This window comes from Gigantopelta aegis, chromosome 1 (genome assembly GCF_016097555.1).
Source record: "Gigantopelta aegis isolate Gae_Host chromosome 1, Gae_host_genome, whole genome shotgun sequence".
NCBI lineage: Eukaryota > Metazoa > Mollusca > Gastropoda > Neomphalida > Peltospiridae > Gigantopelta > Gigantopelta aegis.
In genome coordinates, this window is record NC_054699.1 from 30,417,417 (window position 1) to 30,432,680 (window position 15,264).

Consider the following 15,264-nt stretch of genomic DNA (forward strand, 5'->3'; position numbering starts at 1 on the left):
GACTTCCTTCTCCTACATTCTTACAGTGCTGACATCTTTTCTTTCGCTCTTGTCTTATCAAAGACATCGCAGTCTTTTGCAGGTCTTAGAGAATTGAAAATATGCGTTTCCCATTTATCGGTTATGCAGTAATAAATCCATGTAGCCCATTTCCTTTTTGCATAACCCATTATATCCATGTAACTGGTGCTAGCAATTTTGAACGAACAAAAAATAGGTTACGCACAATTACATTTGTGTGAGCAATGCACAAATAAAACGATTGTAATCGCAATTTTCAGAAGCCTGTTTTGTGTTGGTTAAGCGGAGTGTTTTTTGTGTGAAATAGGGGAAAATGCCACTGGTGAGAGGTCAGGATAAGTTGAAAAGAAAACACAGATATAAGCCAATGCTGCTATATACATGTAGGTGTACTTTATTAAAGGTCCATTTCCTCATGTGACAATGTTCGAAGTAGAACATCAAACTACAGTGAAACTCCTCTAAACCGGACATGCTTGGAACCAAGTAAAAAGTCCAGTTAAATGAGGTATCCGGTTTACAAAGGTTCTCTTCAGAACAGATATTTAAAAAGGGACCATAAAAAACGTCCGGTTTTGAGGGAATTCCGATTAACAGAGGGTCCGGTTTTGAGAGGTTTCACTGTATAACATACACCTTTAATACCTAGTTACATTTCCCTGCCTTTGATATAAATTAACTGACACATGAAGTGCTGACAAAACATTAAGTTGTCGGTCAAATACCTTTTTCAATGATGTTTTTTTTAAGAAGAAGCAGGTAAAAATAATTTGACTTGTAAGGATTTCACAGTCACTTTCTTTTGTCTTTCTTTTAAAAATCATGTAAATATCAAGAACCAATAAACTTACATTTTAAGATTTAGTATTAAAGCTAAATAAAACATCCAATAACTATCTTTAAAACTCAACACAGAATAGTTAAAAATGTTTATATTATAATACATGTATAGTGACATCCCTCTAAACCAGACACCCCCGGCACCAAGTAAAAGAAAGGAAGGAAATGGTTTATTTAACGGCACACTCAACACATTTTATTTACAGTTATATGGCGTCAGACATATGGTTAAGGACCACACAGATATTGAGGGAGGAAACCCGCTGTCGCCACTTCATGAGCTACTCTTTACGATTAGCAGCGAGGGATCTTTTATGTGCACCATCCCAAAGACAGGATAGCACATACCACGGCCTTTGATGAATCAGTCTTGGTGCACTGGCTGGAGCGAGAAATAGCCCAATGGGCCCACTGACGGGGATAGATCCCAAACCAACCGCGCATCAAGCGAATGCTTTACCACTGGGCTACGTCTCGCCCCCCCCCCCCCCCCCCCCCCCCCCCCCAAGTAAAACATCCGGTTAAAAGATGTATCCGGTCCAGAGGGGTTAATTTTTTTACTGATTTTTTTTTTAAAAAGGACCGTGAAAAATGCCTGGTTTTGGGGGGAATTCCGGTTTACAGAAGGTCCGGTTTTGAGAGGTTACACTGTACATACTATGTACTGATTTTTAGCTAATTATAGAACAATTTGGTAAGAGCTAAAAACACCTAAAAGGCCATTTGTCATACTACATGGCATTGTACATATTACGTACTGATTTTTAAGTCTGCTATTTATTACAGAACAGTTTGCTAGGAGATAAAGGCCGTTGTGATGGATGGAGCTATAGGGCAACGTGTAATGCTGTAATGTGTCAGTGAAGAGCCTTCACATCTTCCGTATCAAGAATCTTGTTGTCATTTTCATCCGTCTCATCACTGAATTCATCCAGTCTGAAATTAAAATAAAATAACTTTTGACATGTAAAACTTTTAACATTTTTTATGTACTTAATATACATTTGTTTTTAATTGCTATAAATAATTATACTACATGTAACTGAATGTAAATCATAATAATACAGAGTCAAACCTGTGTTAAATAATAATATAGGAGTATAAGTTTGCTTTGTTTAACAACACCACTAGAGCACATTGATTAATTAATCATCAGCTATTGGATGTCAAACATTGGGTAATTCTGACTCATAGTCAACAGAGGAAAACTGCTACATTTTCCCTAATGCAGCAAGGGATCTTTTATATGCACTTTCCCACAGACAGGAAAGCACACACCACAGATTTTGACCAGTTGTGATGCACTGGTTGAACAAGAAAAAACCCAATCAGTTGAATAGATTCACCGAGGTAGTTCGATTCTGTGACAAAAGCACTTCAAAAGAGCACTCAACTGACTGAGCTAAATCCGACCCCCGAAGGAGTATAAAAACTGACCTTTTAGGACAGGTGTGTGCTTAATACAGGTCAGTTAATACTATATTAGATGATTAGAGAATAAAAATGTGGTCTCTTCACTCAGGTGACTGCTTAATACAGGTCAGTTAATACTATATTAGATGATTAGAGAGAATAAAAATGTGGTCTCTTAACTCAGGTGACTGCTTAATACAGGTCAGTTAATACTACATTAGATGATTAGAGAATAAAAATGTGGTCTCTTAACTCAGGTGACTGCTTAATACAGGACAGTTAATACTATATTAGATGATTAGAGAGAATAAAAATGTGGTCTCTTAACTCAGTTGGCTGCTTAATACAGGGTCAGTTTGTACTATATTAGATGATTAAAGACAATAAAAATGTGGTCTCTTAACTCAGGTGACTGCTTAATACAGGACAGTTAATACTATATTAGATGATTAGAGAGAATAAAAATGTGGTCTCTTAACTCAGGTGACTGCTTAATACAGGTCAGTTAATACTATATTAGATGATTAGAGAGAATAAAAATGTGGTCTCTTAACTCAGTTGGCTGCTTAATACAGGTCAGTTAATACTATATTAGATGATTAGAGAGAATAAAAATGTGGTCTCTTAACTCAGTTGGCTGCTTAATACAGGTCAGTTTGTACTATATTAGATGATTAGAGAGAAATTCAGGTTACTGCTTAATACAGGTTACTGCTTAATACAGGTTGCTGCTAGAGCAGGGTTGACTGTATATGTATTTTCTCACAAAGCGGTTAAATACTTGGGTATGAAATTAGCACACGGGTTATCAAGAGACCAATCCACTTGGTCCACACCAGAGAAGAATCCAGCAGACAACCTAAAACACAGTCACTGTGATGCCTGCTTGACAGGATATCTAAAACTTTGGCTATCATTTATTGTTGTAATCGAAAACAAGACTGCGTCCTAGTGTCAGGAGGTTTAAACTGCTTAGTGTCACACAATGTTTATTTAACCTTCTGACTACTGCAGGCGAGATGTATACAGTGCATTCCCAAATTCATATTTCCCGCCGTTTTGTACACAGCACTCATCGGAAATATTAATATAACAACAGGAAACAGTTAAGTTTGGCGGATTTAGGTTTTTGTTTTTTAATGGAAAATACCTGGGAATTTTGAGTTGAAAAAGTGGTTTTCGGCAAGTATTTTTGCTAGACAACAATAGTAGTCATTTTGAGGAATCAATATCTGATTGTGCAGCTCATTTGATTGTTTTACCAACAACGAAAATCACCAAATATTGGGATATGAATTGTTGATTGGTTTTTTTGTTTTTTTAAATAATGGACATACATACAGGACTGCTGGCCACAAATCCCCGTATATTTAAATGCAACTTTTTCAATTTTTTGCCTAATTTTAATCAACATTAACTTACCTAAAATATCATAAAAATTAGAAAACCCCACTAAAATAATACTTACCGATATATTTAAGTGAATATATATGAGTAAAAATTATAAACTTGTACCCACTCAATGTGGGGTTTTGTCAAAAACTAATCCAGTAGTCTAAAGGTTAATTTGTTTTTCAGTCTTAGACTATGCAAAATATATATATTTTTTTATTATTTCAACTTTCAAAAACACCAAAATAACCGACCTGAGTTTTGTGCCGAGATCGTAACTCTGCCCAGTTGGAGTGCTGTCCTGTGAGCTCACAGAACGAGACAGGTCCTCTAGTCCACTCAGTCGGGATATCTGACCATCAGCTACAGAGAAAGAACGAAAGAATGAATATTTAACAACACCCCAAAGTGATATGCCTCACATAGCCTGTGTTTACACTGAAAAGAATCCGATTTCCCCCAAAAACAATTTATGGAAATCAGTTTAGATCTCTTTTCATTGTGAATACTGGTAATCCAGGTAATTTTTACACAACTTCCAGGCATTCAAACTTAAATCACTCAGAAATATAGAATACTCAACGAGCCTGCCTGTCATACCATTTTTATGAAATAAGTGAACAGGTTTGGTATCTGACGAGCGAAAGCCAGTCAGATACCAACACTGTTCACGAGTCTCATAAAAATGGTATGACAGGCAAGCTCGTTTAGTATTTTATTTATTACAAACCAACTGCAAACAAGCCGCAACGCAGAAGCAGATGTCGAGACCTACTATACCTTATTTTTCTACGAATTGGTTCAGCAAGTGATCCAAGTCACGCTCACATCACGCCAATATTACAATAGTTAGATACTGAGTGATTGTTATGACATGGGCAATATCTTACACTGGTGTGAAGTAATAAATACTCTTGTTGGGCCTCTGAAAACTGCAACAATGATAGTTTTGTTCACAAGATCCTCGCGTACCTTTAGCTTTGAGAAACCCATTTTTGTTTAAGTATTAAATTTAGAACATCATTTACATGGTCAATAAAATGGGTTACCTGATTTTTTTTGTTTTGTGTGTGTAACTCATAAATGATTTTAATTCTTAGAGGCCTGCTTATTTTCTTATTTTGTAGCCAAAGTCGAAATCAGGTTTCAGTTAGCCAGAGAGCCAAAATGGTACTAGATTAGTAGATCTACAAAGTGCACACATTTCCGACTTGATTTCACATCTGGGTTCTGGCGGGGACAACTTAAACCCTGGGTGTTGTAAGTGTTAGGTGGTTCTCTTGCTGTTAAATATTACAACGAGTCAGATTACCTGTCAGTCGCCCAGACTGAGACGCCAGTTCCCACTCCAGCTGGTCCAAGGTTTCATTATCTTCTTGGGTCTGCATCTCCTCGCAGTCGGCATCATCGTATTTACTCATGTCTTCACCATCAACGACTGTAATAATAATTACATACCAGTCTTATTTAATAGTCATGTCAGATGGATCAAATGGATTTTGCAATGAAACACCTCCTAAATATACCCAACACCTCAAATAATAAACAAAAAACATCTACTAAATAGACCCAACACCTCAAATAAAAAAATTAAAACTTCTACTAAGTATACCCAACACCTCAAATAATAAAATAAAATAAAACATCTACTAAATATACCCAACACATCAAATAAAAAAATTAAAACTTCTACTAAGTATACCCAACACCTCAAATAATAAAATAAAAAAACCCATCTACTAAATATACCCAACACCTCAAATAATAAACAAAAAACATCTACTAAATATACCCAACACCTCAAATAAAAAAATAAAAACGTCTACTAAGTACACCCAACACCTCAAATAATAAAAAAAAACATCTACTAAGTACACCCAACACCTCAAATAATAATAAACACCATCTACTAAGTACACCCAACACCTCAAATAATAATTAAAAAAACATCTACTAAGTACACCCAACACCTCAAATAATAAAAAAACACCATCTACTAAGTACACCCAACACCTCAAATAATAATAAAAAACATCTACTAAGTACACCCAACACCTCAAATAATAATAAACACCATCTACTAAGTACACCCAACACCTCAAATAATAAAAAAAAACATCTACTAAGTACACCCAACACCTCAAATAATAATAAACACCATCTACTAAGTATACTCAACACCTCAAATAATAAATAAAAAAAACCATCTACTAAGTATACCCAACCCCAAAAGACAACAAAACAACTTAATACGTATACCTAACCCCAAAAGAAAATATTTTTAAAATCCTTATAAGTATACCCAACTCCTAAAGACAATGAAAAAAAACCCTTCTACGAAGTTGTTTATATTAAGATAATGAGAATAAAACGCATAGAGTGATAGGATGAGAACGACTGACTGCGCATCAAGAGAGTGCTTTACCACTGGGCTAGATCCCACCCCTCTTGTAACAAATACTCTTCAAGTCTGTAATGAAGAAATACCTTCCGCTTCCACCACCCCAACATACAACTCTGTCAAAAACTAATCATGTATCATGTCACGATTCGTGTAGCAAGTTTTTTTAAGATAGCTACACAATTTAAAATGTTAAATACTGTAGTCCTTCCCATCAGAGAACGTCATTCTCTTACTATGGTATTTACTACAAGTTATTTATTTTTGAGCCGATTATATGCAAAAATAGTAGCTTTTTATTATTATTTCTAAAACACAAGTTTTTACTTTTCCTGTTAAGTCAAATCAAACTGAAATTATTTACAAAAAACATTGTTCATGGAGGCTGGGAAGGACTATAGTTGCTAATTATTTTTTAATCAATTAACAACTGTTGCTAATCACAATTTTTAAAACAAAATAAAAAATTATTCTCTGCTAATACCTATGGCTCTTGAAATTCTGCCATCTTCCCCAACTTGTGAATTTCTGCCATCTCCTGTGACTCGTGAAGTTCTTCCTTCCCCGGCGACTCGTGAAGTCCTGCCCTCTCCACCAACTCGTGAAGTCCTCCCGTCCCCAGCTGCTCGTGAAGCTGGCCTTCTGTCCTGTCTACTCGATGGACGATTACTGCCGTATCCATTTCTGCTTTTCACTTCCGGTGTCGATGATCTTTCTGAATCGTGCGACTGTCGTTCTACTGGCTCGGATGGATTTTGTTTAAGTCTTTTGGACTCCTGGGTATCCTGTCTGCTCATCGACAAATTGCTGCTGTGTCTGGTTTTGCTTTTCAACTCAGGCGTTGGTAATCTTTCTGAACCGAGTGAATGCCGACCTACTGGTTCCGGTGTATTTCTCAGTCTTTGGGACTCAGACATATCCTGTCTGATCATTGGCAAATTACTGTTTTGTCTGGTTGTGCCGTTTGCTTCCGGTGTTGATAATGTTCGTGAATCAAAGGAATACTGCTGTTCTGTTGGCGTTTTCAGTCTTTGAGACTCGCGCGTTTCTTGTCTGGACCTTGCCAAATTACTGTTTTGTCTGGTTGTGCTTTTCACTTCCGGAGTGGATAATCTTCGTGAATCAAATGAATGCGGTTGTTCTACCGGCTCTGTTGGATTTCTAAGTCTTTGGGATTCTGCTGTGATCTGCCTTGAAAGAGGGGGTGGTGTGTTCCAATCACGATTCTCATTCCGGGGAGTTTCAACTCTAAAAAGACAAAATGTCAAATGTTTTCTGTCAGTCAGTAACAAGTAAAAATATAATGATGGCAAGGAATAAGAGATCACACAAATACTAACAGGAAAGAGTGACAGCATCCAAAACCGTATCAATAGTTTAAACAAAAATCAATTAAAATGTTTTTAATTAAAATTTTAATTCAATAAATTTAAATTTTTAAAAATATACATTGAGATGAACAGTTCAACAATGTAACTATAAACTAAGCTTCATTGATTTATAGTTTGTGAGAAATGGAATTAAATGCGAAACTTTATCGGAAATTAAACGGAAATGTTGACGCCGTCAGCACTGGTGAAGTAATACCTATATCTCACATCTTTACTCAGTAAAGGCTGAATAAAAAAGGAAAACTTTTCAGGGTCTAAAAATGTATAAGGTTACTGCACTCTCTTCATTTAAAAAAAAACAAAAAAAGAAAGTTTTCAGATAATGCTAAAATTCAGAATTGTGGCAAAATCAAGCAGATTTTCGTCTCTTCAGAATACCTACCTGCTGGAGCTGCGACTATGGACTTCTGATGCTGGAGTAAATTCGGACGTCTGTTCATCCATCAGTCCGCTGGCAGTGCCCTGCAGTAACGCCTCAGAGATCTCCACACTAACACTGTCTGGAGGAAGGTTCGTCTCTAAGCTATTTTCTGGCTTCCATGAACATGGTGCCATTTTGTACACTGCAAGGAAGTACGAAATACGGTAATGACATCAGTTTTTCTTTAAATTAGTCAAAGAAATGGACTGACTTTCATAGTTTGTCATGGTGCCATTTGGTATACTGCAAAGATAATGAAATAATGAAAAAAAACATTGACAAAAGGATGCATGCCAGAATAACAGTTTTTAGCACTCATCCTTTTGTAGATTTTTTTTCTGACACAAGTATCAAAATCAATCCTTGGAGTGAGCTTTAGCGAGATCCAAAGATTTATTTTCTTGAGACGAGTATCATCTGGAAAAAAACATTTACAAAAGGACTAGTGCCAGAAATATTTTCTAGTTCAACCAGTCTTATAATATTAGTATAATTATAATAAAATTCATAACATTTTCAGTGGCATAGGAAGGTGCCAAAAAGTGTGTGTGTGGGGGCACACTTTTATATTTACACACCTTTACACTATTATAAAGCAAATATAAAGCAAAATATCTAAAAAGTGGGGGGCACATGCTATTACTCTCATCTCACACAAGACAATAAACCAAGAGAATAAATAAAAAGGCACATATCCATCTAGGGACATTTTCTAGGTAGTTTTTCTAGCACCATTCTATCAGCTGACTGGACTAGAAACGAGTACTCTTAGACAATAAAATGAATACTATAAACACACAGAAACTTACGTTTGTGGCTAACTTTATAAGAACTCTCTTTGGTTTTCTTACTGCTGGATGGCGTCACCGTTCTTTCCTGAAATTCTGATTTCACTCCCATGGTGAAGAAATCCTTCATCGGCGAATTGTAGGTGTACACTTCAGTGTGACCCAGACGACTAGCAACCTCTCGCAGAGACTCGTTCGGGGCTTTTGTTAAAACACCCTCACTGGGAATTAAAAACAAACAACTGTCATGGAATTAACTGCCATTAATCACTTTTTAAAAAATGTTTTCACTACAGAGGGCAAAGAAGGAAATGTTTTACTTAACGACGCACTCCGCTACAGAGGGAGTCATACGAAAATAAATTAGAGTAATCTCATATAGCAAGACTACACCAGCCCATAAAACAAAAATGGCGGCCATAACGATGTAAGTGTCGTTTTCTTACTAAGGTATGTATTAGTTTTAATTCGTTTTTAAATTGCACACAAAAATGGTAAATTTTTGTTATATCCAAAACACTTTTACTTTTCTTCATACATCAAACGAATCTGAAATTATTTACAAAAAGACACTTTTATAGCATGGGACGAACTATAAACAATCTCAAATTTAAAAATAAGTAGGCACGATTTTTTATCATACCAACCAGCACCTACCCATTTCTTGATCTGGCACGACTAGACAGTCTTGATGCTGTTCGTGATTTGGACGACTTTACGCGTGCCGACGATGGCCTTGATCTTGATGATACAGCGCGTGACTGTGTCCGTGACTGCGACTGACTGAACTGAAGTTCGGGTTCAATATCGTTGTTCGTAAAGACAACATTCATTTTGCCGTCACCTCTGTTCTGCATGGAACCGACGTTCCTCCGAGCCGAACTCTGATTGTAGTTTGTCTCCTGCTTGCTGTTTCTGCTCGACAGAGACAAACTGGTGTCCGATGAGAATGAAGAGACGGAAATCTCTTCCTTCGACACAGACGATTTCTTAGACTGCTTTCTGGCACTTCTCGGACCTCTGGCTGGAGGTTTGCCATCCACGGATGTCTCACTTGGCGACTTCACAGCAGACAGGGCTTTCCTGAAAACAAAATGAAAATGAAAGTTAAAACTTGTTTTGTTTAATGACACCACTAGAGTACATCGATTAATTAATCATCGCCTATTAAATCATTTGGTCATTGTGATACATAGAGACAATCTGCTACATTTTTCTACTAGCAGTGAGGGATTTGCACGTTTCCACAGATAGAACAGCACATACCATAGCCTATGATATACCAGTCATGGGACACTGGATGAGTTGGGGAAAACCCCAATCGGAGAATAGGTCCACCTTTGTACTAAACACCTCAGGTGAGCATTCTACCGACAAGAGCAAGATCCAACAAAAAGTAAAAAGTAAAGTAAAGTTTGTTTTATTTAACGACGCCACTAGAGCATATTGATTTTTTATCTTATCATCGGTTATTGGACATCAAACATATGGTCATTCTGACACTGGGTTTTTTTAGAGGAAACCCGCTATCACCACATAGGCTACTCTTTTACGGCAGGCAGCAAGGGATCTTTTATTTGCGCTTCCCACAGGCAGGATAGCACAAACCATGGTCTTTGTTGAACCAGTTATGGAACACTAGTCGGTGCAAGTGGTTTACACCTACCCATTGAGCCTTGCAGAGCACTCACTCAGGATTTGGAGTCGGTATCTGGATTAAAAATCCCATGCCTCGACTGGGATTCGAACCCAGTACCTACCAACCTGTAGACCGATGGCCTAACCACGACACCACCAAGATCCAACAAAATAGAAAATTTCTCTGTTCAGTCAATCCAATTAATTGACTGAACAACTTTAAAGAGAGCTTCCAACCCAGGACTTCTAGAATTTTTATAACATCCACTAACCATGGGATAAGTGATTTTAAAAAATGTACTAGCCACAATCAAAACTTCACTAGCCCTCCTTTACTTTAAGTTAATATAATTTTACTAAATAATAGTAATAATCAGATGTGTCACCTAAAAAGGGAGATAGAGCTTAAAAACCCCACTAACACTGGGGGATTGGGGTGGGGGGCAGGCTATTTATATTTACAAAATAGACTTAACTGCAACATTTGACTATTTTATTTCAGTAGCCGTCGGGCATGGCAATATGAGTTATTTACTAGCCAAACATTGAATACCACTAGCCATGGGAGTGGGGATACCATAATCTAGAAACCCTGCAACTACTCTGTCATATTATTCCGAGTGAATTGGGGCACGTAAAATATGACTATTCAGGGCCATAGCTGGGGAGGGGAAAGGGGGCAGTTGCCCCCCCCCCCCCGAAACAAATCCGGAATTTTATATAAAATTAAAGAAAATTCTCTTAACTGTTTAAGGAGTTTTAGACTATTAACTACTCAGTTGCCCCACCCACCCCAAACAAAAAATCCTAGCTACGGCCCTGCTATTACACTGTGATTAATAGAACACAGTACCTGTGTCAATGATTCGCATTTTGACAATGCAGAACACAAACCTTAAGTTTTCTACTTCCCAGGCTTGATACGGCTCCACCTCCTCGACCTGGTACCTGTCAGAATACTCCATCGATGCAGGATGCTGTCTTGACTACAAATAAATGCAGGAATTTCAAGACTAATTATATTTGAAAGTGGTGGTAGTGGTGGCAGTGTGGGGGGTGGACTGTCAGTCTGATGGCTTGGAAGAGGGAATTTTAAGTGTCAAAAGGCCCAGATATATTAGAGGGGGTTGAAGAAATTTTTGAATTTTATGTGTTAAAATACAGTATTTCTAGCACTCTGAGCACAATAACAGGAAAAAGTTGTTCCACAACCCTTGATCACAGCAGACTAATGATGCACCAAGGCTGATTTAACCAAAGCTTGCCCTAAGTCCAGCCAGCGAACGTTTCGCTAACGTTTGCGAACTATTTGATTGGTTCCCAATGTGGCCATTTGGTTTAACGTGAGGCGCATAAACCAGTCTAGCAGATGGGTTTTTCTGCTCGGTCTGGCTGAACGTAGCCTTGGTTTCATTAGTTTCTATTACAGGCTGTAATGTACCAAGAAACAGCCTTTTAAGTTTTAATTTGCAAACATCATGGATAACAAAAACGTGTCATATGACAGTGCTATGCATATAATAATACGTAACTTGTATCCAGGACGTTTTACCCCATCACTGACATATTTATAAGACAAAAACCACAATTACTGACTACAAATCTAAATGTCAAACATTAAACAGATTGTATGTGGTTTTGTTGTTTTCAGTCGAAGCTGAATTACATTTCATTTTTCGTTTCATTTCAACTTATTTTCGTGCTTATATCCAATCAAGGTTCAAGCACGCTGTCCTGGGCACACACCTCACCTATATGGGCTTTCTGTCCAGGACAGTGGATTAGTTGTTAGTGGTCGTGAGAGAGAAGTAGTGGCCTTACACCTACCCAATGAGTCGTTAAAACTCACTCTGGGTGGGAGCCGGTACCGGGCTGCGAACCCTGTACCTACCAGTCTTATATCCGATGGCTTAACCATGACGCCATCGAGGCCGGTGCTGAATTACATTATTTGTAGAACAAACTAAGACAGTTACATACAATACTCACTGAAGTGGCGTCTAACTCTATGATAGAAAGACCAGATTCTACTCTTCGTGGTTGCCGGGGCGACTGCCCACCGATGCAGGATGCCTGATACAGTGCAGTGAAGCTGACCGGTTCATAGTCCATATCATCTTGAAAATACACAAAATTACATTATGTACTAAACAATAAAAGAAATTTATGCAAAATTTAATATTTTTATATATTATTATACAATTTATTTGGTAAATAGACCTAAAATATCAAAGGAAAGGAAAGGAAATGTTTTATTTAAGGACGCACTCAACACAGTTTATTTACGGGTTATATGGTGTCAGACATATGGTTAAGGACCACACAGATATACAGAGAGGAAACCCGCTGTCGCCACTTCATGGGCTAATCTTTTCGATTAGCAGCAAGGGATCTTTTATTTGCACCATCCCACAGACAGGATAGTACATATCACGACCTTTGTTACACCAGTTGTGGAGCACTGGCTGGAATGAGAAATAGCCCAATAGGACCACCGCCGGGGATCGATCCTAAACCGACTGCGCATCAAGCGAATGCTTTACCACTGGGCTACGTCTCGCCGCTAAAATGTCAAAAGATCAGCAATAACTTTAACAGAAAAAAAAACAAAAACTAACTGGGTACAAACTGAATAATATTAAAGAAATTAAAGTTAAAGTGTGTTTGTTTTGTTTAACGACACCACTAAAGCACACTGATTTATTAATCATTGGCTAATGGATGTCAAACATTTGGTAATTTTGACATATACTCTTTGAGTTAAAGTTTGTTGTGTTTAATGACATCAATAGAGCACATTGATTTATTAATCATCGGCTATTGGATGTCAAACATTCGGTAATTGTGACATATAGTCTTAGAGAGGAAACCCGCTACATTTTTCCATTAGTAGCAAGGGATCTTTTACATGCATCATCCCACAGACAGGTTAGCACATACCACGGCCTTGGATATACCAGTCATGGTGCACTGGCTGGAATGAGAAATAGCCCAATGGGCCCACTGACAGGGATCGATCCTAGACCGACCGCACATCAAGCGAGCGCTTTACCACTGGGCTACGTCCTGCCCAGAAATATATCATTTCATTTCAACTTATTTTTGTGCTTATATCCAATTAAGGTACAAGCATGCTGTCCCGGGCACACACACCTCAGCTATCTGGGACGTCTGTCCAGGACAGTGGATTAGTTGTTAGTGGTTAGTGAGAAAGAAGAGGGTGTAGTGGCCTTACATCTGCCCGTTAAGTCGTTAAAACTCACTCTGGGTGAGAGCAGGTACCGAGCTGCGAACCATGTGCCTACCAGCCATATGCCCGATGGCCTAACCACGACACCATCAAGGTCATATCATTTGCAGCTGTATTAATGGTTATTTTACTTCATACTGTAAATCATGAAAATGTGTTTTGATATTATTGCATTGAGAAAGGTACACACCAAAATGCAACTTTTAAAGATCACATTGCAAATTTGGCACTAAAATAAACAATTACTCTAAGAGTACTGCTAAAGCAAATATAGGTCCCCTATTGGACCCCTAATTTCAAGGACCACAACTCTGTCAAACATGGATAAATCCCCATTAAAGTCCAACTTGATATGTAACTGTACATGATAAAGCTATATACAAAACTTCAACTCAATATCTTTAGGCATGGAGAGAAAAAACATCCAGAAAACTATATGTGGTGCAGACAGACAGACAGACAGACAAGACAGAAGGACAGAAGGACAGAGACGAAACCTATAGTACTCTCCATTCGAAAGAGCCATGATATTAACCTTGATATCGACTACCAGCCGAGCCTGTTCTATCGTTAGTGGGCGTGACAGAAACGGCAGACTGGATTGGAGGAAGTTCAGTTCTCCTGTGTTTCTTCAGTAACAGTCTCTCAGCATAGCTGACGTCGCTATGGAAATGAATGTCTGGGGATCTGGCATCTGATGTGGTGCTTGTGGAACTTTCTATGCTGAACACTAAAATGAAATGAAATGGTTGGATAGATGGATGGATGGATGGATGGATGGATGATTGAATGCACAATGAATGAATGAATGAATGAATGAATTAATGAATGAATGAATTAATTAATTAAAAGGAATTAATAAACAAAAGGATATATTAGTACAGCACAGTGAATCTGAACTATGGTGGGAGGGAGGCGACTTTAGTCGCAGGATCAAACCTCTTTGGTGGACCCATTCTAACACTGAGCTAAATCCCACATACCCCTTAATTCACAATTAAATAGATGGGTGGATGGATGGATGGATGGATGTGTGGGTGGGTGGATGGATGGATGGATGGGTGGATGGATGGATGGATGGATGGATGGATGGATGTGTGTTTAGGTGGAAGGGTGGGTGGGTGGGTGGATGGATGGATGGATGGATGGATGGATGGATGGATGGATGGATGGATGTGTGTGTGTTTAGGTGGGTGGGTGGGTGGGTGGGTGGATGGATGGATGGATGGATGGATGGATGGATGGATGGATGGATGGATGGATGTGTGTTTAGGTGGAAGGGTGGGTGGAGGGGTGGGTGGGTGGGTGGATGGATGTGTGGATGGATGGATGGGTGGATGGATGGGTGGGTGTTTAGGTGGAAGGGTGGATGGATGGATGGATGTGTGTTTAGGTGGAAGGGTGGGTGGGTGGGTGGATGGATGTGTGGATGGATGGATGGATGGATGGATGGATGTGTGGATGGATGGATGGGTGGATGGATGTGTGGGTGTTTAGGTGGAAGGGTGGATGGATGGATGTGTGGATGGTTGGATGGGTGGATGGATGTGTGTGTGTTTAGGTGGAAGGGTGGATGGATGGATGGATGGATGGATGGACAAAAAATATCAGCTGTTAGGTGTCAAACAAGATATATACATGTAAAACAGTATAAAGGACTGTGACATACATGTATAAACATAACACATAATACCACATTTGAAAATGTA

The 15,264-nt window shown here is 38.4% G+C and overlaps 1 protein-coding gene across 2 annotated transcripts in view; it reads right to left on the minus strand.

The window, feature by feature from the left end:
- Nucleotides 1-1,341: 1,341 nt before the first annotated feature.
- LOC121373500 (zinc finger B-box domain-containing protein 1-like) overlaps nt 1,342-15,264 on the minus strand; it is a 36,686-nt gene continuing 22,763 nt past the window's right edge. For both annotated transcript variants that reach the window (XM_041500180.1, XM_041500174.1), the window contains 10 exons: nt 14,091-14,285; nt 12,295-12,422; nt 11,200-11,291; nt 9,325-9,750; nt 8,689-8,888; nt 7,841-8,021; nt 6,552-7,315; nt 4,979-5,104; nt 3,921-4,029; nt 1,342-1,797 (listed from right to left, as the gene is read on the minus strand). In XM_041500180.1, coding sequence (XP_041356114.1) covers nt 1,719-1,797; nt 3,921-4,029; nt 4,979-5,104; nt 6,552-7,315; nt 7,841-8,021; nt 8,689-8,888; nt 9,325-9,750; nt 11,200-11,291; nt 12,295-12,422; nt 14,091-14,285 — 2,300 coding nt within the window. In that variant the 3' untranslated portion in view covers nt 1,342-1,718. The remainder of the gene's footprint in view (nt 1,798-3,920; nt 4,030-4,978; nt 5,105-6,551; nt 7,316-7,840; nt 8,022-8,688; nt 8,889-9,324; nt 9,751-11,199; nt 11,292-12,294; nt 12,423-14,090; nt 14,286-15,264) is intronic.